Source organism: Macaca nemestrina, chromosome 1 (genome assembly GCF_043159975.1).
Source record: "Macaca nemestrina isolate mMacNem1 chromosome 1, mMacNem.hap1, whole genome shotgun sequence".
Classification (NCBI taxonomy): domain Eukaryota; kingdom Metazoa; phylum Chordata; class Mammalia; order Primates; family Cercopithecidae; genus Macaca; species Macaca nemestrina.
Window position 1 is genome coordinate 227,321,380 of NC_092125.1, and position 27,249 is coordinate 227,348,628.

Here is a 27,249-nt window from a genome sequence, read left to right on the forward strand (position 1 = left end):
ATCTTCTGGAATGTTAAAACACCAAAGTCATTTGGTAAAGGAAATAAAAGAAAAAGTCATTCCTTGCTCAGAATGAGGGAACGGAGAAAAAGAGAAAAGCTCAATTAACAAGCTTTTCCATGGACCAAAAATGAAAAATATACAATGTATGTGGCACAAACTATCATAATTTCTAAACCACACATTTTGTGTTATTGTCAGAAATAGTATTTTTTTAGGCGGGCCATGGTAGCTCATACCTGTAAATCCCAGCACTTTGGGAGGCTGAGGCAGATGGACTGCTTGAGACCAGGAGTTGAAGACCAGCCTGGGCAACACAGCAAGACCCCATCTCTACCAAAAAGAGAAAAAAAACCTAAGCAGGCAAGGTGACACACACCGGTAGTCCCAGTTACTCAGGGGGCTGAGGCAGGAGGATCATTTCAGCACAGGAGGCCAAGGTTGCAGTGAGCTATGGATTGCACTACTGCACTCCAGTCTGGGCAACAGAGCGAGACCCTGTCTCTAAAAAAAAACAAGATAAAATAAATTTAAAAGAAGTAACATTTTTTACAGGCGATGACTAGTTGTGTCTCTAAATAAGTAGGACATAGCTGCTCGCCCCAACTTTAAATCCTTCTCCCATCACGTGGCGTAACTTTCAAAAATGAATGCATAATACAGCTAGGCAGTCCTCCACTGAAAACGACCCAGCACAGCCATACCACACCTAATTTTAAGTAATTCTGAATAATATGGGGTGGAACTCAGTGACCAGAAGAAAGCTCCTGGAATTTTTATGTGAGGGAAGAAAAAAAAAAAAGAAAGAAAGAAAAAAAGCCTTTATCTAATGATGTAATATGAACTAATAAAAAAGAAAGATTATAAAAATTTGATTTACTTAGAACTATTAAAAGTGGCTAGTGGCATGGATTGTTCATATCTTTCATCTCTCGGCAGGACTGAAAATACAACTAGTAATACAAACTTCTGTAAAGTTTAGACACAATTTACTAAAATCCTTTTATTCAGGACACTTAAGTAACTGATTCCTGGATGTCTAATGTTTCCCAGGGAATTTAAGATTATTACATTCTTAGAAAATAACAGTGACCCTCACATCCTTGGTAACCTCTCCAAAGCACAGAACTGTAAGGACATTCTCTCTTCTTCACCATTCATATGGCTTAAAGTAGCCATTCACCCAAAATGGATTTTTTTTTAATTTAAGCAATAAACAATTTTGCCAATAAACATTTTAAAAAGAAGATCTTATTAAGTTAAAATGCAAACATGCCAGTTTTATCGGTAAATCTAAAATGTGAAGAGATCATCTCACATTGTTGCCACCACAAGTATCTTTGAAAGAACATCACTACCCCCTTGTGGATTCGCAATAAAAAAATCCTTCTCTTGAATCTTTTTAAATATTCCATTTTGCTGAACTTCCATCAAAGTTTTCATTTTCTTCACTAAGAAGGGTTATTTCATTTCAATTACTTTTTAAAAAGACAAACTTAACATTTTTCTTAAAATCAATCCAATCAACTTACTTGTCCTCTAGGTGCCCCCTTTTTGGGGAGCATTCTTTATATGTGTACATGTGTCTATGCAATACAATAACCCTATCAACATTCCATTTCTTCTTCAAATATCTGAATTTATACTTCCAATCATCACTTTGAGATTATTTTTAATCATAAATGAGTAATTTTTTCCACTACAGCATCTTTTTTCTTTCTCTCTGATAATTTCACACTTTGTACCAATGTCTTATTATCACTCCCAAATGATTTGATACCCAAATGCTCAGAAAACCAATGGGGCACATACATCATACATCCTCAGAAATGACTTTTCAGAAAAGGATTAAAAACCAAATCTAAGTTTTAAAAAGATTAATTCTTGATTGTATTAATATACATTCAGAAATGAGTCTGGCAATCTAAATCAACCATGATGAAGGAAAAACAGACAATAACTTTCCTTCAAAACTTGTAAAAAGAAAGGCTTCCTCTCTCTCTAAGTTGAAAGAATACCTCTGGTTGTATCTGTACATCATTCTAATATAACACACAAATACACCTTGTTGAATGTACACTGTAAAAAAGATTAAATGAACTTAAACATCTGATGCATCCTTTGTTATAGACACTAAATTTAGCTGAAAGTACAAATCACCACTGCAAAATGCACAGGCTACATGGAGAAAGAGTCATGACTGGCTGTACTGCCATTATTGGAAGTTAGCTCTCCATTCTCTTAGACATGTTGAACACAAAAGTAGGGACACGGTAATTTACTATTGTCAGCATTTATTTCAATGGTTAGAAGGGAATAAAGGGGGGAAATTCACTTTGCAAGTGTTTTTAAGTGACTGAATACATAATCTTACCTTGTGGTAACTGATAAGGGGAAAAAATGGAAGAGATACTGCATGGTCTGTTGAACGAATGAATGCTCTATGTCCCAAAAGTCACACATCAGCCCCATTGAGAATATTACACACCTAAAAATTATCTGCTTATGCACCTGTCCAAAACTAGTGACTGAACTGCACAGCAGAGGCAATCAGAGCTGGGCTTCATAAGGTTTTGCTTTTGGGGGGGATTGTTATCATGATGGTTGTTTTGGGATTTTGGGGGAGGAGAGATATACATAGGGGTGGGAGATGTATTTTAGATGGTATGAAGAAATGAAGTTAGGGATGAGAGCTACGCCACTCAGTCTCCACATAATAACATGTTTAAAATTATTAAGAATACAGCCCCAAACATTTCTTTCAAGAAATGTCACTTTGTACACATGAAACTATAAAACCTCAGAGAGCAGAGTGATGAATACAGCCCCAAACAAGCATATCTTCCTCGAAGTTACCTTCGGCTAACAGTCTCAGGAAAGGATATGTTACATGACTTGAAAGGCCTGGCTAAATTTGAAAAACAAAAACAAGAAAGTGACTGCAAAAGGATTCACGTACAAGAGAACAAGCAACTATGTCAGGAAAGGGCAAAACACTGAAGTTGAATATGGAAGAACCATTAAAAAAAAAAATCTCTAGTCATTCCATCTTATGCCATGTCAATCAGTTCAAAGTAAATGAACAATCCTCCAAAAAAAGAGCAGAAAGGGAAATAATGTGGCTGACCCTTGGCCTCTCTTTGCAGTGGGGTACATAATATTCCTCTGTAAGTCCAGGGTAATGAGGTAAAAAAAAAAAAAAAAAAGCTCAGGAAACAGTACCAATCTTTACACAAGGAGGCCCATGACCTTCTACAAGCAATGGTGTTCAAAGCAGAAGGATGCAATATAGCCTTAGAAATACACAGCTAGCATACTGATGGAAAAAAAAAAAAAAAAACCACCACCCTTTACTCACCCTTTACTTTGTCCCCTCATGTGAAAAATCACGAACTGCTCTCCATTGTCAATATATACAAAGAAACACTTTCGGCCAGGCGCACTGGCTCATGCCTATAATCTCAGCACTTCGGGAGACCAAGGCAGGCGGATCACTTGAGGTCAGGAGTTCGAGATCAGCCTGGCCAATATGGTGAAATCCCGTCTCTACTAAAAATACAAAAAGTAGCCGGGCATGGTGGTGGGTGCCTATAATCCCAGCTACTCAGGAGCTATGGCACAAGAATCGCTAGAACCCAGGAAACAGAGGTTGCAGTGAGCTGAGATCACGCCACTGCACTCCAGCCTGGGCAACAGAGCAAGACTCAGTCTCAAAAAAAAAAAAGAAAAGAAACACTTTCCTTATAAATGCATGATAATTATCATGGGAGACCATCTATATGTTTGTAAGTCCCTCTCTCTAATGACAGAATAGGAACATGGCTTAATCACAGGACGAAGGGACACTATATCCAGTGATGGCACAAAATAAAAGGATATGACAGTCAGATCAACCTGTAGCTCGAACCTGATTAGGTATTCAAGAAAAATAAAAAGAAAGATTATACACTATCTGGAAAATAGAGTGAATGACCGTACACTCTTATTCAAGTTACACAGACAAAGTAGTAGAGCAAGAATGCTTCTCACTCTCACTCTCAAACACACCAAAAACTAAAGGCAGTACTATATATAACAGGCAAAGGAACATTAGAAGAGGCCCCCATACTTCCTTGTAAATGAAGGCTCCAAATGAAATAATATACTTGGCTGTGCTTAAAGAAATTTATTGTGTCAAGCCAAAGAGACAGAAAGAAGCTGGCTAAATGCAGTGAAAATAAATTTCCAAAATCCTACATGGGGAGGCCCAGAGAATGAAGGACCCAGTGTTTTATCTAGAGATGCTATCTAGTTACAAATACTATTACTAGCTGCCTTGTGGTTTAAATCTCATTCCATCTACCTATTCTTAGGGAAACAAAAAGAAACAATGCCTTGTGCTAAAGGACAAAGAGATGGTGGGCATCCCCTTTTTACTAAAAGGCTACAAATACAGTACATCTACAAATACTTTTTTATAATAATGACAGGGCAGTGAATAAATCTCTCTGTGTGGGAAAGGACAAAAAGTAAAAGGAAAGGCCGAAGAAAAGAAAGGGAGGTCAGATTTAAGTCACCTAGAACATTAAAAAAAAAAAAAAAAAGAAAAAGAACATAGTACATGATTCCAGAAGATACACAACACCTTAGAAAATGATCTGTACAATGAAAACGCAAAAGAAACACACATCACTTGTCAACACAAAATACACTCAGTCAGACACTCACATGACCAAAGGACACTGCCAAACCACATACTACAAATCTCACACAAGAGTGAAATAACTAGCAGAATTGGTTTCTATATACATTGTAGAGACGGTAAATCTAATTTAATAGAGGAAAAAAGAAAAGAAGCATTTCAAAGTGTTAATAATTTTTATTATTATCATTATTTATACCTAACCTGTACCCACAAAGAATTTGCAATTTACAAAAACAATAATACCATTAAAAAGCATAAATTAAAAGTCACATAATAAACAAAAGTGGTGATAATCATATCAGATACCTAGCCTAAGAATGAGCATCAATTAGGTATTAAATTTGGATATAATTCTTCGTGGCAGTGAAAATGTACCAGCAGCTCATATAGTTCTCACTATCTAATATGAACCGTACCAGTTAATCAGAAGAGAAAAATATTTTTATACCACTTCCTTATATAAAAAATAAATTTGACTCTACGTTCTATAGAATGCCTAGTGCAATGCTGCTGTTCAAATGTTAAGCATTCCAACCAATCATGTATCTAAACGACCTAAAAGTTATACCTACACAATCAGATTAAGAAGGCTGACTTTACTTTTTCCTACACGTACATACACACACACACACACACACACACACACACATACACTCTCTCTCTCTGCACACAGTCTGGGGGAAAGCTGCTAAATGACTCTCCCAGTCCACCCTCCCACCCTCTTCACCATCCCCACTTCTGCTGAGGAGGAAAAAAGGTTCAACAAGATAACACACTATTACACTACATCTTTGTAAGTTAACAATCCAAAAACTTAAAAATCAGAAAAAAAAATTCCTTACAAGACTATATAAGACAAGCATTAAGATACACTGAAGGCCGCGCATGGTGGCTTGCACCTGTAATCATGGCACTTTGGGAGGCTGAGGCGGGCAGATCACTTGAGGTCAGTAATTCAAGACCAACCTGGTCAACATGGTGAAACCCCGTCTCTACTAAAAATACAAAAAAAATTAGCCGGGCAGGTGGTGCACGCCTGTAATCCCAGCTACTTGGGAGGCTGAAGCAGGAGAATTGCTTGAACCTGGAAGGCGGAGGTTGCAGGGAGCCGAGATCGTGCCACTGCACTCCAGCCTGGGCAACAGAGTGAGACTCTGTCTCAAAAAAAAAAAAAAAAAGAAGAAGAAGAAGAAGATACACTGAAATGTCATTAATATAAAAGGCTAACAAGATCCAATATGGTCTCAAGCAAAGTCACATCACTCCCTACAGCTCCTTGTACATAACAGAAGCTTAGTAAAGGTCTCCTGAATGAATGATTCCAGTCATGGGAGTATAAATATAAAAAGGACTTCTCCCCAGAAGGGCAAATTCAAAGATCCCACAGAAGAGGCAACGAACACAACTATGAGGGGAACTGAAGAAAATAAGAGAATCACCTTCTACTGCTTTTTCCATAAGGCAGGCAGAAAGAAGTGCAACTGCACACAAAGGGGTATTTCCCCCAAACACGAAAGGAAGAATGGCTCAAAGTAATGAAACAGTGGGAAAAAAATGTTAAGATTTTGAGACGGGCTATCTCAAAATCAGTCACAAAGAAGTAAAAACTGAGCAGGACACATGGGCTGACACCTAGCATAAATGGGGGACTACACTAAACACTACTCTCTAAAGAAGAGGCTATTTCAGGGGGAAAGTCTAAAACCGCCAGAGCCTAAAAACTAAGGAGATAGAAAACACAGCTGAGCAGGATGCATAAATATGTCTCAGAGAGCAAGTAAGAACAACACTACTCTTTTGAAAAGGAAAAGCTGACCCAGTCTGACCTTGAGTAGAGGTTGCTCTGTATATGTCAACATTTTGAATCCACTCAACGATGAGATGGAGAAACCCAACATTTGCAGAAGCAGGATAAGTCAAGGCTCCAAAAAGACAAAGGAGGAAGAGGTCACCCAACCTAGTCCCAAAAACTGGAGGTAAAGGGTGAAGGGGAGGAAAGAGTCATGTTCTAACAGAGAGTCACACAGAAAGATGAAACTGTGGTTCAGAGAATCCGTCTAGTTTGCCCAACTGCAACAAAGCATTTTGCACTACAGGGGTAAGAGGAAAAAGCTGATTTCCAATCATCTGTGGAGACCAGGGACACAGAAACACAACCACATCAAACTTAAGAAAAAGAGCCCAGCTTCAGACATTAACCTCAAGTGTGTTCTTCCAACCAACCTTTACCACTTTTCCTTCCACTGCACCTTGCATGGAGACCCCTGCTTACCAGGGAAAACTCCCAAAGTCTCCATAGCGTCATGGAGGAAGGGTAGGAAGAACCACCACTGGAAACGGGATGACTCCGCTGAGTCTACGCCATCGACAGCAGGTAGTCAACTCTTCATTTTTCCGAAGTTCACTAATATCCCCTAAAAATACACAATCCCATCAAGCTGACTACAGACACAGAATACAAACAGCATTAAAAAATTTAAAACCAAGAAAAAAAAAGAAAATGAGCTCAAAAGCTCTACTTTCTGACACTGGGAATTAGGCCCACTGGGCAACTCAATGTTAACTGAAAGGCAAAATCTAGAAGTCACAGACCAGCGCTGACCAAATCCCCGATGAGTCACTTCTCCTTACACAGTAAACTGAGGCAAAGCGAGCCCCCGAGCTAGAAAAGAGCTTTAAAGGCCAAAGCCCCAGAGCCCAACGGAACTCGGGGAGGATGAGTCTCCACACTAAGCCTGTCAAAGCAGCCATTCTGGATTTCATGAAAGAGGGAGAAAGGGAAGGAGGGAGAAAGGGAGGAAGGGAGACCTGAGGAGGCAAAGCACCTGACTAGAGCCGACAGGGCTGCAATCATTCCCCTGACCAAGAGAAAAGAACTCGAAGAATAACGTCCCCCATCCTCTCATGAAGCGTCAAGGGCTTTTCCACAGGTACGTTTTGCTAATTTCACAACCTCTCTCAATTATTTAAATGGTCAAAATACAAAAGGGACATCTTTACGGTCATTCGTTCCTCCTTCTGTCACAGGAAAACACCTTCTTCTCACCCATCTCCTGTCATTTGCCCAAACACATGAAATCTCTTTCCCCTACACTGCAGTAAAGAAATCAAGAACTTTCACTCTATGCAGAATCAGGCAGCGAATACCACCTCTAAATTCAGATCGCCAAAGCTGGGATGCGCATGGGCAGGCACCGTACGCTTCGCACATTCAGAGACTTCGTGAACATGCAGGATGTCATTCTGCTTATTCAGTACGGTACACATTACAAACGAAAGAATGGTCAGAATTGGCCATTTATCAATGATTCTTCTGCTGCTGCTTCTAAGCCTGAAGAGTTACCAACAACGCTAATATCTATCTATATCATTACACATAAAAGGCCCCATATGCACCCAAAATGTAAAGGTAGTCATCTGACCCTTCCAACTTCCTGTGCACTGTATATGTAATGAATGTGATTTCATCTGTGTATACCTACATGTATGTATATGTAAACAAATGAATATAGCATCATGATCTGGTTCTCCAAATAGAACCACAACAGCAAAAAACAGAAAACATTCAAATTCCCCCTTCTCCTGAAAGCTACAAGATTTAAAGAAATGTTTGGATGCCACCAGAGACAACACCAGAGCCAAAGGAAGGTTCTAGTACAACAATGAGCACACAGGCAACCTCTTCCAGGATGGCATGTGGGCGACACGGGTGTCTACACTCCCTTTTCTGAATGGAAAGGCATATGGCTTCTCCTTACCCAGCCAACATGAATACAATTTGAGAAAATCAGAAAAAGTCAAAGTAACAGGCTCACTAAAGATGGCTGACTGGGAAGCAGAAGCCACAGAGGAGGATGTGAGTTCTCTCAAAAAAGAATCGGGAAGTTTATACCCAGGAAAGGTTCAAGGACTCTTGAGTGTGGGACGGACAAAGTCTGGTTCTCACTGCACAGAAGACAGTAATCAAAACGTCAAAAAACAAGGGCACACGACCCTTTTCCCAGTGGGGTAGTCAACTGGTGAAGGTTGCCCCCCTCCTGAGACACAAGACTCAACTGGAAGCAAAAATATACCCCGGTCTTTCTCAGACACAGGAGCAACTAGTGTGGCTGGCCCCTTTTCACTCAAGCACTAGGCACAATGGCAGCCTGCCCCACATCTTACGGGGCGCCCACTCTCACCCAGACAAGGAACTCCGAGAAGAGAGAACAAGTCAGTGCAGACACACGAATGGGGAAAGGAGCACGGTGAATGTCCAGTTGTCTCCATAAGAAAAAGAGGGCAACTCAAAGGGTATTCAGGAAATGAGCTCACCCTAACCCAGCAAAGTGTGCGAGAGTATGCATGATCTGGGAGAAGTGTCTGCTTTCCTATTTAGAAATGACTTCAGAGCTGCACAAGCCCCCACTATCCACTGGGTGAGGAAAGAAGAACATGGGTAGCCAGAGTCCCCTTGTCCTGGCAAAAAGGGTCAACGGAGAGTGTGCAGAGGCCCCAAAAGATTCCAAAGAAGATGAGCGGATCAGACGGACCCCTGTGCCAAGGAAGGATCGGGGTCACGGAAGGTAAAGGGCAAGGGAGTGTGGAGATCCTCACTTGCCATAGAAACGGAGACCCCACCCTCCTGGCTGTGAGGGTGCAAGGGCAAGAGTAGGATGTGAACGACTGCGAGGGGCGGGGATGCTGCGCAGGCCCCCTTCCCTTCCCGGGAAGCGAAGGGGGAGGGGTCACACGAGGCCCTTCGGCCGAGGGACACTCGGCAGGACGGGGTCCCCCTGGCGGGGAGAAGCTCGGGGACCCCCCGCCCGCTTGGGGAGGCGTCCACAGGGCTGAATGGGGTGCCGGAGAGAGTACGTCTGGCCCTGCCCGCCGGAGAGCAGGGGGCCGGCGAGGGCTGAGCGCCGGCCGCTACCGCCCGACGGGGACCGGCCCGGAGCAGTGGGGCGCGGGGCCAGGGGCGCCCGAGGCGGATAAACTTTCCGCCCCGCGGCCCCCACCCCGGACCCAGCGCCGGGGGTGCGGGGGACGCGCCGCGGGCTCGGGAGCGGCGGGGATGCCCGGTCCGGGTGGGGGAGGCGCCGGCCCTCCGCCGGCTCCTCCTCCTCGCTGGGCCCGGTCCCCGCCCCGCGAGCCCCCCGCCCCCTCCGGCCCCAGCCCGCCCCCGGGGGTGGGGTGTGGGGCGCCGCGCTCCGCCGGCCCCGCGAGTCACCTCAGGACTCGGCCGCGCTCCGCCCCCCCACCCCGCGGGCCCCCTCCCCGGCCGGGTCGCCAGCCCGCCCGCCCGCCGCGCCCCCGCGCTCCCGCCCGGCGCCGCCGATGCCCGGGATGTCCGGCGGGGCCGGGTCCCGCCGCCCGCCGCGCCGCCCCCCAGTCCCTCGCGCTCCGGCTCTTACCTTCCGGCTTGTTTTCGGCAGCCATTTCCCCTCCGCGCGCCACATCCTCCTCCTCCTCGCGACCGGGACCCCGAGCGCGCGCCTCGTACCGCCGCCGCCGCCGGCCCAGCCACCCCGCCGCCGCCGCGCACCCGCCCTGGCCCCGCCCCGCGGCCCACGCACAGCGCCCGTTGGGCCGTGGGGCTGCCACTCATCACTCCCGCCGCCAATCGCCCCGCACCAGGGGTCTCACTACTCTCCGGGAGGAGCGTCCTATCCCTCCGGCCCATTGGCTGGTCACCACCCAACGGACTGAAAGGATTGGTCAAGAATCAACGCCCCCTCCCCACCCACTCCCAGGAAAGCCCGCCTTCCGGACCTAAACAAAGCTTCCTAGTGGCCAGAGCCCGAAAGAACTGTCCAATCAGGACGGGCCCGACACGGAATAGTTCCTCGAGGCTGAGACGTGGCGTTTTGATTGGGCGTCACTACAGTGTTTCCCAGGCCGTCCAAACCAATCAAAGGGGGTTCCCGGAATTCGGGAGCGGCGAAGGGAAGCCCCGCCCCTGAGCGTGACCGTCATGAGGAAGGCGCTCGCTCATTGGCGCGCTGGGGCTTTTCCCGCGTGCTCCCGGGGCTGAAGGACGTTCCCGGGGAAGCCGCTGCCGGCGCGTGGGGTCCCGGTGGCTGTGGAGGACGCGCCGGGATCTCCGGGATCCCGCAGCCCTCCGCCGCCGGTGGGGAGCCGGGCGCAGGGAGCCTCGGGGCTGAGCTCCGCCGGGGTGCCGCGCCCTGGAACCCGGCTGCCTAGGAGTCCGGGCGTCGCTGCCGGCCGTGGGGGAGGGGCGCGCCTCCCTCCAGGCCCCGCCCCCTCGGCGCCGCGTCCCCACGGCCCCGGCGCCGCCCGCCTGCGCCCGCCTCCCGCGCCCGCCCCCGGTGAGCTCCGTTGTCCCCTTTTCTGGCGGCTTAAAATACCGAAACTTTATTTTGGTCACGTTGCCCATGTGACCCGCGGAGCGGATGACTCATGGATGCCTGTCCCAGGATGAGGCCGCCGGCCGAAAGCGGAGAAGCGCCAGCCCCGGCCGCCCGGGTGGAACGCTGGGCAGCCGAGTTTCCCACCCTCCTCAATCCAGGGCGTCCTCGCGGGGCTTTTCCGAATAAATAGCCCGGCGCCCGCTGCCCTCGCGCTGCGTACGGGAGCACGTGCCCCCCGGGAGGTGGGCGCCCGCCAGGTGCCCCGAGAACGAGCCTAGGAACGGGGTGCGCCGAGTGCGGCTCTCGGGGCGGCCGGGCGTGCGGGTGGCTGGGCAGCGCTCCCAGTGACCGGCCTCTCTCCGGAGAAAGTAAGGAATTCTGCTCCTGGGCAGGTAATACCGGAAACAAAAGGAGAGGCTGCAATCGCAAATTGTTTTTAAAAAAGAAAAGAAAAAGGAAAGCAAAGTTAAATGTAAGAGCTCCAGCCCCTCAATGTGATCTTGTACGGTTTGCAATAAGAACATTTCTTTCTTCCGCATTTTAGTTTTCCTTTTGCTACTGCTGGTGACAACTAGCAAAATAAGTGGAAACTCCTGGTTCAAGTGTTTCAGCATTAAGATTGGCTGTCACAGTGAATTCTGTGCCAATCCTAACAACATGTGTTCTTTTTCTGGTCGTCACAAGTAAGAATGTCTTAGGTTTTCCAGAAATAAAGATGTCCCAAAAGAATGTTTTGTGTTACACACTCATTCTTTAAGAAACTTTAATTTTATGAGCCTCAAAAATTGCAAAATTTTAACAACGGAGGGACAATATTTTATCGATTAGCATTCTTAATAGCACCTATGTTGACGATTTGTGTGGAGAAACGGATTCTTAAAAGTGTTGGTGGCATTGTAAATTAGTATATTCCTTTCGAAAAGCAATTTTACAGTATGTATTAAAAGCCATAAAAAATGTCTGCATCTTTTGACCCAGTAATCTTACTTCTGGGAATCTGTTCTAAGGAAATAACACTAAATGCCAGAAAAGCTATATGTGTGAAGATATTCTTCACAGGATCACTGTACTTACTGCAACAACAAATTGGAAGCATCCCACATGTGCTAATATTGGGTATTTAGTAAATTGTGTTACATCTATGGTAGTGGAATATTATGCTAGTCACAGACGTCAGAAACAGAAAATCTTACCCATTGCTAGATAGAGGGGGCAATACCCAAAATTATGGTGTTCATTTATGAGGTGAGATGATAAGTCTAAAAAAACAGCATTTTCGCCGGGCGCGGTGGCTCACGCCTGTGATCCCAGCACTTTGGGAGGCCGAGACGGGCGGATCACGAGGTCAGGAGATCGAGACCATCTTGGCTAACACGGTGAAACCCCGTCTCTACTAAAAATACAAAAAATTAGCCGGGCGTGGTGGTGGGCGCCTGTAGTCCCAGCTACTCGGGAGGCTGAGGCAGGAGAATGGCGTGAACCCCGGAGGCAGAGCTTGCAGTGAGCCGAGATCGCGGCACTGCACTCCAGCCTGGGTGACAGAGGGAGACTCCGTCTCAAAAAAAAAAAAAAAAACTGCATTTTCAAAAAAGACCGATACAGGCCCGGTACGGTGGTTCATGCCTGTTAATCCCAGTACTTTGGGAGGCCAAGATGGGCAGATCACTTGAAGCCAGGAGTTCGAGACCACCCTGGCCAACATGGCAAAACCCCGTCTCTACTAAAAATATAAAAATTAGGTGGGCAAGGTGGCAGGTGCCTGTAGTCTCAGCTACTTGGAAGGCTGAGGCACAAGGATCGGTTGAACCCAGCGGGCAGAGGTTGCAAGGAGCCAAGATCATGCCACTGCACTCCAGCTTGGGCGACAAGAACAAGACTCCACCTCAAAAAAAAAAAAAGACTGATATGTACACCCAAGAAATGACGTGGGGGATTATAAGTGAGTTTTTTTTAATTGTCTATTATCTATAATATAGCTGTAATATCGCTTTTTTTTTTTTTTTTTTTTTAATTTGAGATGGAGTTTCGCCCTTGTTGCCCAGGCTGGAGTGCAATGGCGCAATCTTGGCTCACCGCAACCTCTGCCTCCTGAGTTCAAGTGATTCTCCTGCTTCAGCCTCCAGAGGGGCTGGGATTACAGGCATGCGCTACCATGCCCAGCTAATTTTGTATTTTTGGTAGAGGCGGGGTTTCTCCATGTTGGTCAGGCTGGTCTCGAAGTCCCAACCTGCAGTGATCCGCCCGCCTTGGCCTCCCAAAGTGCTGAGATTACAGGCGTGAGCCACTGTGCCGGCCTCTATGTTACTTTTATAATTAAAACATTTACTTAAGTTGAAAGAAATGCGAATAAAATTGAGTGTCTTCCTTCAAGAGACTCTCAGCCTAGCCGGGTTCACAAACAAGCAGCAGCAGGACAGGGGCAGTGGGAACACAGGAGGAGGTCATGAACATCACTTGGGCCTCAACACCATCACCACTGAAATTACTTTAGCCTCAGACCACAACAGTGCTTCTCAAAACAGTGGTTCTCTAGGGACCTTGGTAGAGCAGAGGGCGTCCCAAGACTCAAGGGACCCAAAAATAGAAATTTTTTAGACACGGTCCTGCTCAGTCGCCCAGGCTGGAGTGCAGCAGTGCCATCAAAGCTCACTGCAGCCTTGAACTCCTGGGCTGCAGTGATCCTCCTACCTCAGCCTCCTCAGTAGCTGGAACCACAGGCATGCACCACGACGCCCAGCTAATTTTTTAAGTTTTGTAGAGACAGGGTCTTACCTTGTTGTCCAGGCTGATCTCAAACTCCTGAGCTCGAGTGATCCTCCCACCTCAGCCTCTCAAAGTGCACAGATTACAGGCATGAGCCACCGCACCTGACCTCAGAACTACTTTTATAGCAATAATATGTCAGTTTCTCCCAACAGTGCACTCTGTGTGCAGTGTCTTCCAGAGGCTGCATGTATGTGATCTCACAACAGGCTGAATGCAGAAGATTCAGAAGCAGAGAAGAATCCAGCAATCGTCTACTGTCAGATATTAAAGTGATTTGCAAAACTAAAACAATCCCACACTTATCACTAATTTTGTTTTAGAAAATATAGGTATTTCTCATAAAAATAGGATTTACATTAACATATAATGGGTTTATTCTCTTTTTTGTTGTTCTTTTGAGATAGGGTCTCACTCTGTTGCCCAGGCTGGAGTGCAGTGCAATCACGGCTCACTGCAGCTTTAACCTCCTAGGCTCAAGCAATTCTCCTGCCTCAGCCTCTTAAGTAGCTAGGAATACAGGTGGACGCCACCATGTCCACCTGTATTTTTTGTAGAGATGGGGTTTTGCCATGTTGCCCATGCTGGTCTCCAACTCCTGAGCTCAAGTGATCCTCCTGCCTTGGCCTCCCAAAGTGCTGGCATTACAGATGTGAGCCACTGTGCCACCTTGTTTTATTCCTTTTAAATGAGCTAGTTAATATTTTTAAAATTTCTCAATTTTTAAAGTTGGTTTGTTTGTTTTTTGAGACAGAGTCTCTGTCGCCCAGGCTGGAGTGCAGTGGTGCAATCTCAGCTCACTGCAGCCTCCACCTTCCGGGTTCAAGCAGTTCTCTGCCTCAGCCTCCCGATTAGCCGGGATTACAGGCACATGCCACCACGCCCGGCCAATTTTTTGTATTTTTAGTAGAGATGGGGTTTCACCATCTTGGCCAGACTGTGATCCACCCGCCTCGGCCTCCCAAAGTGCTGGGATTACAAGCATGAGCCACTGTGCCCGGCCAGTTTCTCAGTTTTATTTTCAAATACGGTACATAACTAGATTAACACACATAAACAAAAATACTTTGAAGTCTTTAATTTTTTTTTTTAAGATAGTCTCGCTCTGTCAGCCAAGCTGGAGTGCAATGGTACAATTTCAGCTCACTGCAGCCTCGACTTTCTGGGCTCAAGTGATCCTCCCACCTCAGCTTCCCCAGTAGCTGGACTATAGGCATGCAACACCATGCCCAGCTACTTTTTGTGTCTTTAGTGAAGACGAGGTTTCACTACATTGCCCAGGCTAGTCTCAAACTCCTGGGCTCAACTGATCTGCCCACCTTGGCCTCCCAAAGTGCTGGGATTTGAATCCTTTATTTTTATTTTATTATTATTGTTGTTATTATTTGTTGTTGTTGTTGTTGTTGAGACGGAGCCTCACTCTGTCGCCCAGGCTGGAATGCAGTGGTGCGATCTCAGCTCACTGAAACCTCTGCCTCCCAGGTTCAAGCAATTCTCCTGCCTCATACTCTTGAGTCGCTGGGATTACAGGCAGCCGCCACCACATCTGGCTAATTTTTGTATTTTTAGTAGAGACGGGGTTTCACCATGCTGGTCTCAAACTCCTGACCTCGTGATCCACCAGCGTCGGCCTCCCAAAGTGCTGGGCTTACAGGCGTGAGCCACCGTGCCCATCTTGAATCCTTAATTTTTAAGTGTAGAAAAAGATCTTGAGACTCAAGAATTTGGGAGCCACTGGGCTAGAGAATGAGATGTTTTCGGGGCTGGCTGGTTGGTGTTTCTGTTTGCTTGGGAGGGTAACCAAGAGATGGGCATTTCAAGTAAAGGAAGCAGCCTGCGTTACTAAATGAGCCCATTTAGAAAAGAGAGTTGGAAGATACGCTCGATGCACCAATCTCACCAATCTCGGAATCCTTGCCCATTTTGGCCCTAATGTCCTTCAAGGAAAGAATGTTACTGTCCAGAAACAGAACTTACAAGGGAAATAGTGGGAATCTTAAATTGTTACTTTTTTGACTCCAAAAACGTTTTCTAAGGCGTCTTCTTCCTGGTTAGCTTTCCAAAGTAAAGTGGCTGTTTATATTACTGATGGTGATAAGAATAAAAGTGCTTGGACTTGCTTCCTTAAATTGGAAGTTACTGAAGCTTCCATATTACTGGATTGGGAGAGGAAAGCAGGGACTGAACCCATTTCAGAAGTTTAAACACTTAAAAGAGAAGCTCACGCCGGGCTCAGTGACTCACACCTGTAATCCCAGCACTTTGGGAGGCCAAGGCAGATGGATCATGAGGTTAGGAGTTCAAGACCAGCCTGGCCAAGATGGTGAAACACCATCTCTAACTAAAAATACAAAAATTAGCCAGGCGTGGTGGCACGTGCCTATAATCCCAGCTACTGGGGAGGCTGAGGCAGGAGAATTGCTTAAGCCCAGGAGGAGGAGGTTGCAGTGAGCCAAGATTGCGCCACTGCACTCTAGCCTGGAAAACAAGAGCGAGACTCCGTCTCAAAAAAATAAATAAAAGAGAAGCTCATCATCCCAAGTTCATTTTCCCCCTGCACAGGACAACAAAAAAACAACCTATGCCTTCTTTAGCCCCCATGGGGCTGCATGGTTAAAAGTAATAATATTCAAAAGTTCCATTTCCAAAAGGTTTCTCCCCTTGTCTTTAACTATTTTTTTAATTTTGAGATAATTAGATTCACATGCAGTGATAAGAAATCATACAGAGAGCTCCTGTGTCCCCTTGCCTTTTCAAGATGAAACATAATGAAAACTTGTGGACTTTGTTGGAACCAACCCTTCACCAGATGGTCCCTGTTTTCCTGTCCTGCAAATGGTCACCTTTCCTCTTCTCTGCATCCCAATTATGTCAGGCATTATAATCTCAGAATGTCTACTGTTAATATGCAAGAGTAAAGATTTGTTAGATACCCCAAATATGATGAGATATTTGGGCCTAGTAAGCCTGAATTTCAACTTACTTGAAATATTGGCCAGGTGAGATGGCTCATGCCTATAATCCCAGCACTTTGGGAGGTCGAGTTGGGCAGATCACTTGAGGCCAGGAGTTTGAGACCAGCCCAGGTAACATGGCAAAACCCTATCTCTACTAAAAATATAACAGCAAGGCGTGGTAGCGCACGCCTGTAGTCCCAGCTACTCGGGAGGCTCAGGCACAAGAATCGCTTGAACCCAGGAGGCAGAGGTTGCAGTGAGCCAAGATCCAGCCACTGCACTCCAGCCTGGGTGACAGAGCCGACTTCTGTCTCAAAAAATAAAAATAAATAAATATCATTTGAACACGAAAGGGAAAGGCTTCATTTGTGGCCCAGGAATCTTTTGAAATTTTGAAATGAATCTGTAGTTTCATTTGTTCGGTATTTACTGACAGCAGTAGGTCTGAGAACCAACCACACCAAGAATGACAGTTTTGTTTTCCTTTTAGCAATTAAAACCTAGAACAGAGCATTGTCTTTTTTCATTGGGGTTTCAGGAGATACTATTTAAGCAATAGTTATAATCATAAAACTTTCCCTCATCATCCAGATATCACATAAAACATGCCCGAGCGCATTTGCTCTCCAGAGACCCTCCTAGGAGTGATACCTAAATGCCTTCGGTGGAATGTATCTCACCTTCATACACTACTTTAAGAATCAATCCAGTTTTTTCTGGACTTTCAAAGTTTCCCTTTGAAACTGGAGGCTTTCCACTCCCTCTTGAGCCCTCTGGTATTATAGCCTGATAGTCTTTATTGCATTTGGACCCATGATCGAAGAAATGGTTGTTTTCTTTTGTTTTTGTTTTGGTTTTTCTTTGGTGGAAGGGGACGGAATCTCACTCTTGTCACCCAGGCTGAAGTGCAGTGGCACGATCTCGGCTCACTGTAACCTCTGCCTCGTGGGTTTAAGAGATTCTCCTGCCTCAGCCTACTGAGTAGCTGGGACTACAGGTGAATGCCACCATGCCCAGTTATTTTTGTATCTTTAGTAGAGACGGAGTTTCACCATGTTGGCCAGGGTGGTCTCAATCTCTTGACCTCGTGATCCTCCCTCCTCGGCCTCCCAAAGTGCTCACTCCTCACAGGCATGAGCCACTGCATCCGGCCGAAATGGTTACTCTCTAAAGGGGAAAAGGTTGGAGAGATTGGGCTTTGCTGATTTAGATGGACACAAATACAGAGAACTTCATGATCACGGACATTAATGCATTTCGTAGACCAGGGTCACCCCTCTACTCCCTGAGACCCAGAGAGACCTCAGTAGTGGAAACCCCCAAATCTCTGTATAGAAAAAGCTCCGGGCAGTAATCTGATTGGAGGGAGGGGCCCAGGGGACTCCAGCATCTGCACAGCAAACCTACCTGCACTTCCCTTGTCTATTCAGTTGGGCAGCTCCACGCAGCTTAGGAGATTGTAAGATTGCTCAAGTCAAGTTTTGTTTTGTTCGTTTTCTTATTTACGCCACACTTTCAAAGTCTTCCCAGGAAACTTCGTTTAGTTGTTGAAAGTAAAATGACTTGGCCGGGCGCGGTGGCTCAAGCCTGTAATCCCAGCACTTTGGGAGGCCGAGACGGGCGGATCACAAGGTCAGGAGATCGAGACCATCCTGGCGAACACGGTGAAACCCCGTCTCTACTAAAAAAAGTACCAAAAAACTAGCTGGGCGAGGTGGCGGGCGCCTGTAGTCCCAGCTACTTGGGAGGCTGAGCCAGGAGAATGGCGTAAAACCCGGGAGGCGGAGCTTGCAGTGAGCTGAGATCCGGCCACTGCACTCCAGCCTGGGCGACAGAGCGAGACTCCATCTCAAAAAAAAAAAAAAAAAAAAAAAAAAAAGAAAGTAAAATGACTTATCAAAGCGCCTGAAGGGAAACGCTGCTGAGTTGTCTTATCATAGTCTTTGGAAGCCACTGAGGAGCACCCGAGTACGGGCGTAAATGAAAAGGACGCGGGCGCAGAGACATTTCACTGTCATTAGGCTTTCCATTTTTCAAACTGGGCAAGCAGTTTATTTTTTCTTTAAGTATTAAGCTGTGGGATATTATACAGCCATTTAAAAAATGGAGGTATGGCCAGGTGCAAGTGGCTCACGCCTGTAATCCCAACACTTTGGGACGTCAAGCCGAGCAGATCACTTGAGGTCAGGAGTTTGAGATCAGCCTGGCCAACGTAGCAAAACCCCGTTTGTACTAAAAATACAAAAATTATCCAGCATGGTGACGCGCACCTGTTATCCCAGCTACTCAGGAGGCTGAGGCACAAGAACTGCTTGAACCGGAGGGCGGAGGTTGCAGTGAACCGAGATCACACCACTGCACTCCAGCCTGCACTCCAGCCTGGGCAACAGAGCGAAACTTGTCTTAAATTTAAAAAAAAGGCCGGGCGCGGTGGCTCACGCCTGTAATCCCAGCACTTTGGGAGGCCGAGACGGGCGGATCACGAGGTCAGGAGATCGAGACCATCCTGGCTAACACGGTGAAACCCCGTCTCTACTAAAAAATACAAAAAACTAGCCGGGCGAGGTGGCGGGCGCCTATAGTCCCAGCTACTCGGGAGGCTGAGGCAGGAGAATGGCGTGAACCCGGGAGGCGGAGCTTGCAGTGAGCTGAGATCCGGCCACTGCACTCCAGCCTGGGTGACAGAGCGAGACTCCGTCTCAAAAAAAAAAAAAAAAAAAAAAGAGGTAAAGGTAAATAAGTGTGTGCTGCTATGAAAAGATCTCCAGCTTAAAGGTAAGCCACACAACATAACGTATATTATTCTCCTCTGGATGTAAAACATGGATACAAGGTTTATTGTATATATATTTTTCTATATGCAGAAGAGATTTCTGGAAGGATAATAGGAAATCTATTACCTCTGAAGATGGGGCAGAAAAAAATAAGCCTTACTCTTCATTTGATAAGGTTTAAATGTTTTTACCATATGCATCTATCCAACAAATAACTATTGGGTGCCTATGACATACCAGATACTGATTCTAGGTGCAGGGGATACAACAGTGAACAAAACAGACAAAAATCTCTGCCTTGGTGGAGCTCACGTGGAGGTGGGAGAGACAAACAAATATACATATGAACTTTAGATAATGATAAATGCATGAAGAAAAATAATGTGAAAGGGTGGGATGATGAGAAGTTTGTTTTTGTTTTGTTTTTTGGTTTTTTTTGAGATGGAGTCTCGCTCTGTTACCCAGGCTGGAGTGCAGCAGCACGATCTCAGCTCACTGCAACCTCTGCCTCCTGGGTTCAAGCGATTCTCCTGCCTCAGCTTCCTGAGTCACTGGGATTACAGGTGCTTGCCACCACACCCGGCTAATTTTTTGTCTTTTTAGTAGAGACGGGGTTTCACTGTGTTGGCCAGGATGGTCTCAAACTCCTGACCTCAGGTGATCCGCACGCCTTGACTCTCAAAGTGTTGGAATTACAGGCATAAGCCACCATGCCCAGCCAAGAAGGCTGTTTTAGAAGAGTGGGTCAGGAAGTTCTCTCCGAGACCTGAAGGAAGTTGGGAGCAAGCCACGCAGTTATGGGTGGGGTGGCAGGTGCACAGTCAGTGTCCTGTAGGAACTGCAGGGAGGCCCTGTAGAAAGACTGCTGACATGTGAATCCAGGGAGGAATCAGCAGGCCACACAGGACCTCCAATTCCATGGTGAAATATTTGGATTTAATTCCGAGGGTGCTAGGAAAACAATGTAAGGTATTTAGCTGGGAATGTTATCTCCATGGTGTTTTCAAAGGATCGCTATGCCATAATGTGGAGGACAGACATTAAGGAGGCCAGAGAAGCAGAGAGACTAGTTAGGACATTATTAGACATCAAGACCTGATGGTGGCTTAGATGAGGGGTCTTAGTTCCTTGTGGCTGCTGTAACAAATCACCTTAGTGGTTTCCTTATAGTTCTGGAGGCCAGAAGTTTGAAATCAGTTTCGTTGGGCCAAATGAAGATGTTGGCAGGGCCACACGCCTTCCAGAGGCTCAAGGGGGAATTCATTCCTTGCCTCTTCTAACTGCTAGTGGCTGCTGGCATTCCTTGGCTTGTAACCACATCACTCCAATTTTCAAGGCTAGCATCTTCAAATCTCTCTCTGCTCCATCTTCACATTGCCGTCTCTCCCCTGTGTATGTGTCAGATCTCCCTCTACCTCTCTCTAAAGAGGACATGTAATGGCATTTAGGGCCTACCAAGATAATCTTCCCATCTCAAGTCTCACTCTGACGTCCAGGCTGGAATGCAGTGGTGTGATCTCAGCTCACTGAAACCTCTACCTCCTGGGTCCAAGCGCTTCTCGTGCCTCAGCCTCCCGAGTAGCTGAGATTACAGGTGTGTGCCATCACACCAAGCTACTTTTTGTAATTTTAGTAGAGATGGGGTTTTGCCATGTTGGCCAGGCTGGTCTGGAACTCCTGACCTCAAGCCATCTGCCCAACTTGGCTTCCCAAAGTGCTGGGATTACAGGCGTGAGCTACCATGCCCGGCCCCATCTCAAGATTCTTAATCACATCTGCAGAGACTATTTCCTAAAAAGGGAATATTTACAGGTTCCAGGGATTAGGACGTGGTATCTTATGTGCCATTATTCAGCCCACCACGTCAAGGATGCTAAAGGACCAGATAGAAAACATTTTAAGTTTTGGAGGCCCTATGGCCTCTGTCACAACTTCTCAACTCTGCCATTGTGGCACAAAAGCAACCATGACAACATATATTAAAAAAAAAAAAAAAAAAAAAAAAAAAAAGCTGGGCGCGGTGGCTCACGCCTGTAATCCCAGCACTTTGGGAGGCCGAGGCAGCTGGATCACGAGGTCAGGAGATCGAGACCATCCTGGCTAATACAGTGAAAACCCATCTCTACTGAAAATACAAAAAAATTAGCCGGGCATGGTGGCAGGCGCCTGTAGTCCCAGCTACTGGGAGGCTGAGGCAGGAGAATGGTGTGAACCTGGGAGGCAGAGCTTGCAGTGAGCCGAGATCGTGCCACTGCACTCCAGCCTGGGTGACAGAGCAAGAGTCCATCTCAAGAAAAAAAAAAAAAGGGGGCAGAGAGGGGACATGCCTATGTTCCAATAAAACTTTATTCACAAAAACAGAGTCCAGGTCTTAGACTAGGATGGTGGTGTGGTGGTATTAAGAGGTAGGTGGATTTGGCTATATATTGAAAGTAGAAATGATTGCTCAGGTTTTGCTCAAGGATTGAATGTGAGATATAGAAAGAAACTCACTGGACCGAGATTTGACTCTTGGGATTTGGGCCTGAACAATTGAGTTAATGGTGTTGCATTTAAAGACTGGGGGAGGAACAGAGTTAGGAGTGGGTGGGAATCCACAATTCCACTTGGGACTTTCTAATGCTGAAATGCCTATTAGATATCCAAGTGGAGAAATCAAGAAGGCATCTGAATATGTGCATCTGACGTACATATTCACCTGAGAGACATTGTGGCTAGACATACAGATTTGGGAGTAATCATTCAGTGGAATCTAAAACCATGAGACTAGGCCGGGCATGGTGACTCATGCCTGTAATTCCAGCAATTTGCGAGGTTGAGGCCAGTGGATCACTTCAGGTCAGGAGTTCGAGAACCACCTGGCCAACATGGTGAAACTCCTTCTCTACTAAAAATACAAAAATTAGCCAGGCATGGTGGCACGTGCCTGTAATCCCAGCTACTTGGGAGACTGAGGCATGAAAATCACTTGAACCCAGGAGGTGGAGGTTGCAGTGAACTGAGATCACGCCACTGTACTCTAGCCTGGGTGACACAGCAAGACTCCATCTCAAAAATAAATAAATAAATAAAACCATGAGACTAGACAAGATTTCCTAGGGGAGGGAGTATAATTCAATTTTACCTCATCATAAGTTTTTTTTTTTTTTGAGATGGAGTCTCGCTCTGTCACCCGGGCTGGACTGCAGTGGCCCAATCTCAGCTCACTACAACCTCCGCCTCCCAGACTCAAGCGATTCTTTGGCCTCAGCCTCCCAAGCAGCTGGAACTACAGGCACGTGCCACTATGCCTGGCTAATTTTTGTATTTTTAGTAGAGATGGGGGTTTCACCATGTTGATCAGGCTGGTCTCGAACTCCTGACCTCGTGATCCGCCCGCCTCGGCCTCCCAAAGTGCTGGGATTACAGGCATGAGCCACCATGCCCGGCCTACCTCATCATAATTTTTAAGGAGATAAAAATCGTGAGACTCATACAAACATAAAGTGAGTACATGTCAGGAATTATCTCAAAAAAAAAAAAAAAAAAAACTGTCTTCAGCTATTTAATTAATGAGGAAACCAGTAAGATGTTAAAGCTGGGTCAAATGAGAATTTGAGGAACAAAGGTATATTAAAGATAAACAAGAAAGCGTGCTATAAGATGCAAAATTGGTTCATATCCTGTAGTGCAATAAAGTTTCATTCTGGGGGTATCTTTTTCTACAGGGCAAAAATAGTTGCATCTATGGGCGAGAATTGTCTGCACTGCTCTCTGTTTTCCATTTCCACCTAGTCTATAGAAAGGCAATTTAAGGTGCTCACCCTTGTAGAATCAGATTCTCCCCGGAGGATCCTCTAGGCACTTTGCTGAAAAGTCAACCAGTAATCTCTTGTTCATTCCTAACCCTTGGACAACTTTTTCTGACATTGTCATTCAACATTATTGAGCACCTACACAGTGACAGGCACCACTCTGTGCTACTAAAGTATGAACAAAACACAGTTGCCTTCCCTCCTGGTGCTTACATTCTAGTGGGGAGAAATAAATATAATAAACAAGTTCTGTAGTATAAAGGCCATAGGGAGAATGGAAAAAATAAAAGTAGATTATTAGCAGGTTAAAAGGACCAGGAATGCCAGAGTTGGGGAGGTGCGATTTTATTTTATTTTTTGAGACAGGGTGTTGCTCTGTCACCCAGGCTGGAGTGCAGTGGCACAACCACAGCTCACTGCAGCCTCTGCATCCCTGGACTCAGATGATCCTCCCACCTCAGCCTCCCAAGCAGCTGGGACTAAAGGCGTGCACCACCACACTCAGCATACTTTTGTATTTTTTGTAAAGACGGGGCTTTGCCATATTACTCAGGCTGATCTCAAATTCCTGGCCTCAAGCCATCCACCCACCTTGGGCTCCCAAAGTGCTGGGATTACAGGTGTGAGCTCCTCACCAAGCCTCAGATGTGCAATTTTAAATAGGAATAGTCAGTGTAAACGTCATCGAGAAATTGACATTTGAGGCCAGGCGTGGTGGTTCATGCCTGTAACCCAAACGCTTTGCGAGGCTGAGTGGGGAAGACCATTTGAGCCCAGGAGTTCAAGGGTATAGTGAGCTATGATTACACCACTGCACTCTAGCCTGGCAACAGAGTGGGACCCTGTCTCAAAAGAAAAAAAAAAAAAGTGAGGGGCAGGGCTAGGTCCAGTAGTTCATGCCTGTAATCCCAGCACTTTGGGGCCGAGGCAGAAGAATCACTTGAGGCCAAGAGTTCTAGATCAGTCTAGGCAACACAGCAAGACGTCGCTACAAAAAAATATAAAAGATTAGCAAGGTGTGGTGGTGCACGCCTGTAGTCCCAGCTACTCAGGAAGCGAAGGCAGAAGGATCACTTGAAGCCAGGAGTTCGAGGGTGCAATGAGCTATGATCACGCCACTGCACTTCAGCCTCGGTGACAGAGCAAGACCCTGTCTCAGAAAAAAAAAAAAAAAAAAAAAGAAGAAGAAGAAAGAAATTGACATTTGAGCAGACTGGAAGAAGGCGAAGGAGTTAGCCATGTATATGGCGTGATCTCGGCTCACTGTAACCTCTGCCTCCCAGTTTCAAGCGATCCTAGTGCCTTAGCCTCCCAAATAGCTGGGATTACAGGCACATGCCACCACACTGGCTACTTTTTGTATTTTAGTGAAATCGGGGTTTCACCATGTTGGCCAGGCTGGTCTCAAACTCCTGACCTCAGGTGAGCCGCCCAACTCAGCCTCCCAAAGTGCTGGGATTACAGGTGTGAGCCACTGCACCCAGCAAGATTTTAGAATTTTTAAAAGAGGGTTAATTTTTTGTAATTGATGAAGGGAAAACATGTAAGCAGAAAAATCTGTATCATAGATTGAGTCAAAACCATCTGTTTTCCTGCCTGTGACGTGTTCTTTCAAGTTCTAAGCATACTGGGATGCTGTGGGCATGAGATAAATGTTAAACCAGAAGAATGATTTTAACAATACTGATCTTTTTACCCTTTCAGAATGTAAATTGGCTCCTTTTTGATGGGAGGAGACGCCCATCTGCCTCGCTTTTCCACCCACAAAGAATCAGTCTGCCTGTGTGACAATACTTAAAGGAAAAATTAAAATTTTAGTAGTAAATAGCAATTCAAAAATAGGTTTCTTGAAAGAGAATTTCCTAGTTGATGAAAGTGCTGCTCTTGAGTAGACCTGGAACTCCTGATTTCTAAAACTCCGCTGTAGTAAATGTATGAAAATGTAGTTTTGTTTCCCTGCTCTCGTTTGGGAGGGCAAAGGGGATGCTGGGATTATTTCCATGTTAATTCAAGCAACCGTGTAAAGCACAGCCTTAAGACTTGTGCAAAGATTTCTCAAAGCACAGTTTTCTTCAGTGACAAAAGATGTCTTTCTTTTTCCTCTTGTCAAACACAATCACTCCCAGATAAAGTCAATTTGCTCTTTTGCCTTCGAGTTGGGCTATTTCCTTTTGCCAGCTGACTAACGTTTTCTAGGGCAGGTTGGAATTAATCATTCAGCACCCTGAGATTTTTCAGGCCAGCCAGGGCTGAGGATTAGAAACAATAAAATTCACAGTTCGCCCTCTAACAAAAGGATCTCACACTTGGCCAGAAGTGGATCATAGGCCTCCTTGGAAGCTACAGTATGGGAAATTTTACCAAATAGCCCAATCTTGATTCTCCAGATGTGGCAAATCTTGTTCATTTGTCACCTTCACTAGGCGTCTTGTGCTAATTTATTCCAGAAGTGGTGTGTGTGTTTCTCCCTTCCCCACAAGGTCTCACCATCAAGGCTGAGCACAATTCATTGTCTTATTTCTGAACCCCCTTGGGCCTCCTGGGAGCTTCACTGAAAATCCTCAAGCCCTCCCAAGCATATTTTCATTGCAGCAGCTCAAAGCTCACTGTTGATTCTCCATCCAGCCTCTTCAAGTGACCTGAAACACCATGTTCTTTCCACCAGGGTGGTGCCTTAATTGGCTACTTTTGCAGAGCCGAGGTCGGTCTGCCTGTGCTCCACAAAAAAAACAGGTCACTTGCCCCTTTACGTCTGGAGCTTCAAGATCACAAGGCAGAATGTGGTCCCGGCACACACCCAGGAGCAGCAGGCTGGGACCAGCCAGCACTTTTAGACGGGCCAGCCTGGGTGCTAGAACAGATGTCAAGGGATATTTGCTGCAAAGAGGCTCCAGAAATAATGTAAAATTGTTCTGTCCTTTTAAAAATGGAAAATGCCTTGGCAGGGTGATATATTATTTGCCTGGCTGCATTTTCTCTCTGTCTCAGTCAAGGCTTGAAAAGTACTGGCACTTCTGCCTTTTCAAGCAGAGCTTGGTGTAACTGGACCACATCTAATGCCTGTACGATGCAAATGAAGATGGAAACTGTTGTTTCCTTTGATGTGTGTGACTAAATGCTCAAAGGGGATATTTTCTTTTCGAGCCTCCAGTGCATAGAGCCTCTTTAAAAATACCTGTTGGCTCCGTCTCCCCATTGGCAATTGAAGCAATTCTTGCACTGGAGACAGCGGTTGGGTACAGTCATGATGAATGTCTTTCTCTGGGAAGAATACCCTTTCCGTGTTTGCGATGATTGTTAAAGTTCTGGAGGGAATTAAGAAGCGTGAAAGGCACGCTAATGATGGGTATCTGCAATGAGCCACTCAGACTTGCCTGAAAAAGTCCAGAGAGCACATTCTGAGGGCAAACTTAGGGATGCAGATGAGTCACAGCTGGAATCCACAGCGGTTCCAGCACTCTCTGCAACCCAGTAGCCTACAGGTCCCGGGAAACCACCCCCCAAAACCCCCAGGCATTGACCAGTCAGCCTTACCCCTCATCCTCCCTGGCAAGAGGGGAAACAATGCCAACAGCACTAGGAGAATCTGAGCTCTTCTCCGAATCTGGGTGTTCTCTGGAAGTACACATCCTAGGAAAGCAATAGTTCTGAGCGCTGTCAGAGCTCTAAGCCTCCAAACTGGCTATGCCAGGCACTTGGAACCACTTGCATACCGAGGGAAGCCTGATATGAACCCACCTCGGCCACTTTTTCTTGAATATCTTATTAAGCAAGGCAATCTACAAGAGAAGCTTGTGTTTAAAAGCAAGAACACAAAAGCAAAAAACCATTTGGAACCATCTATAAATCATGATTTGGGTCATTAATTTATTTTATCTTATTTTATTTATTTATTTTTAGAGACGAGATCTCACTCTGTCACCCAGG

At 45.9% G+C, this 27,249-nt stretch overlaps 1 protein-coding gene across 21 annotated transcripts in view; it reads right to left on the minus strand.

Moving 5' to 3' along the window:
- Nucleotides 1-10,224, minus strand: part of LOC105479380 (calmodulin binding transcription activator 1) — a 975,024-nt gene extending 964,800 nt beyond the window's left edge. For 14 of the 21 annotated variants that reach the window (XR_011606163.1, XM_071067081.1, XM_011737369.2 and 11 more), the window contains exon 1: nt 10,078-10,224. Coding sequence is in view for 16 of the 21 variants with exons in the window: in XM_071067081.1 (XP_070923182.1) it covers nt 10,078-10,122 (45 nt within the window). In the remaining 5 variants the exon portion in view is untranslated. The remainder of the gene's footprint in view (nt 1-10,077) is intronic. The other 7 variants (XR_985903.2, XR_985901.2, XR_011606168.1 and 4 more) reach the window with 3 other exon arrangements.
- Nucleotides 10,225-27,249: the final 17,025 nt, after the last annotated feature.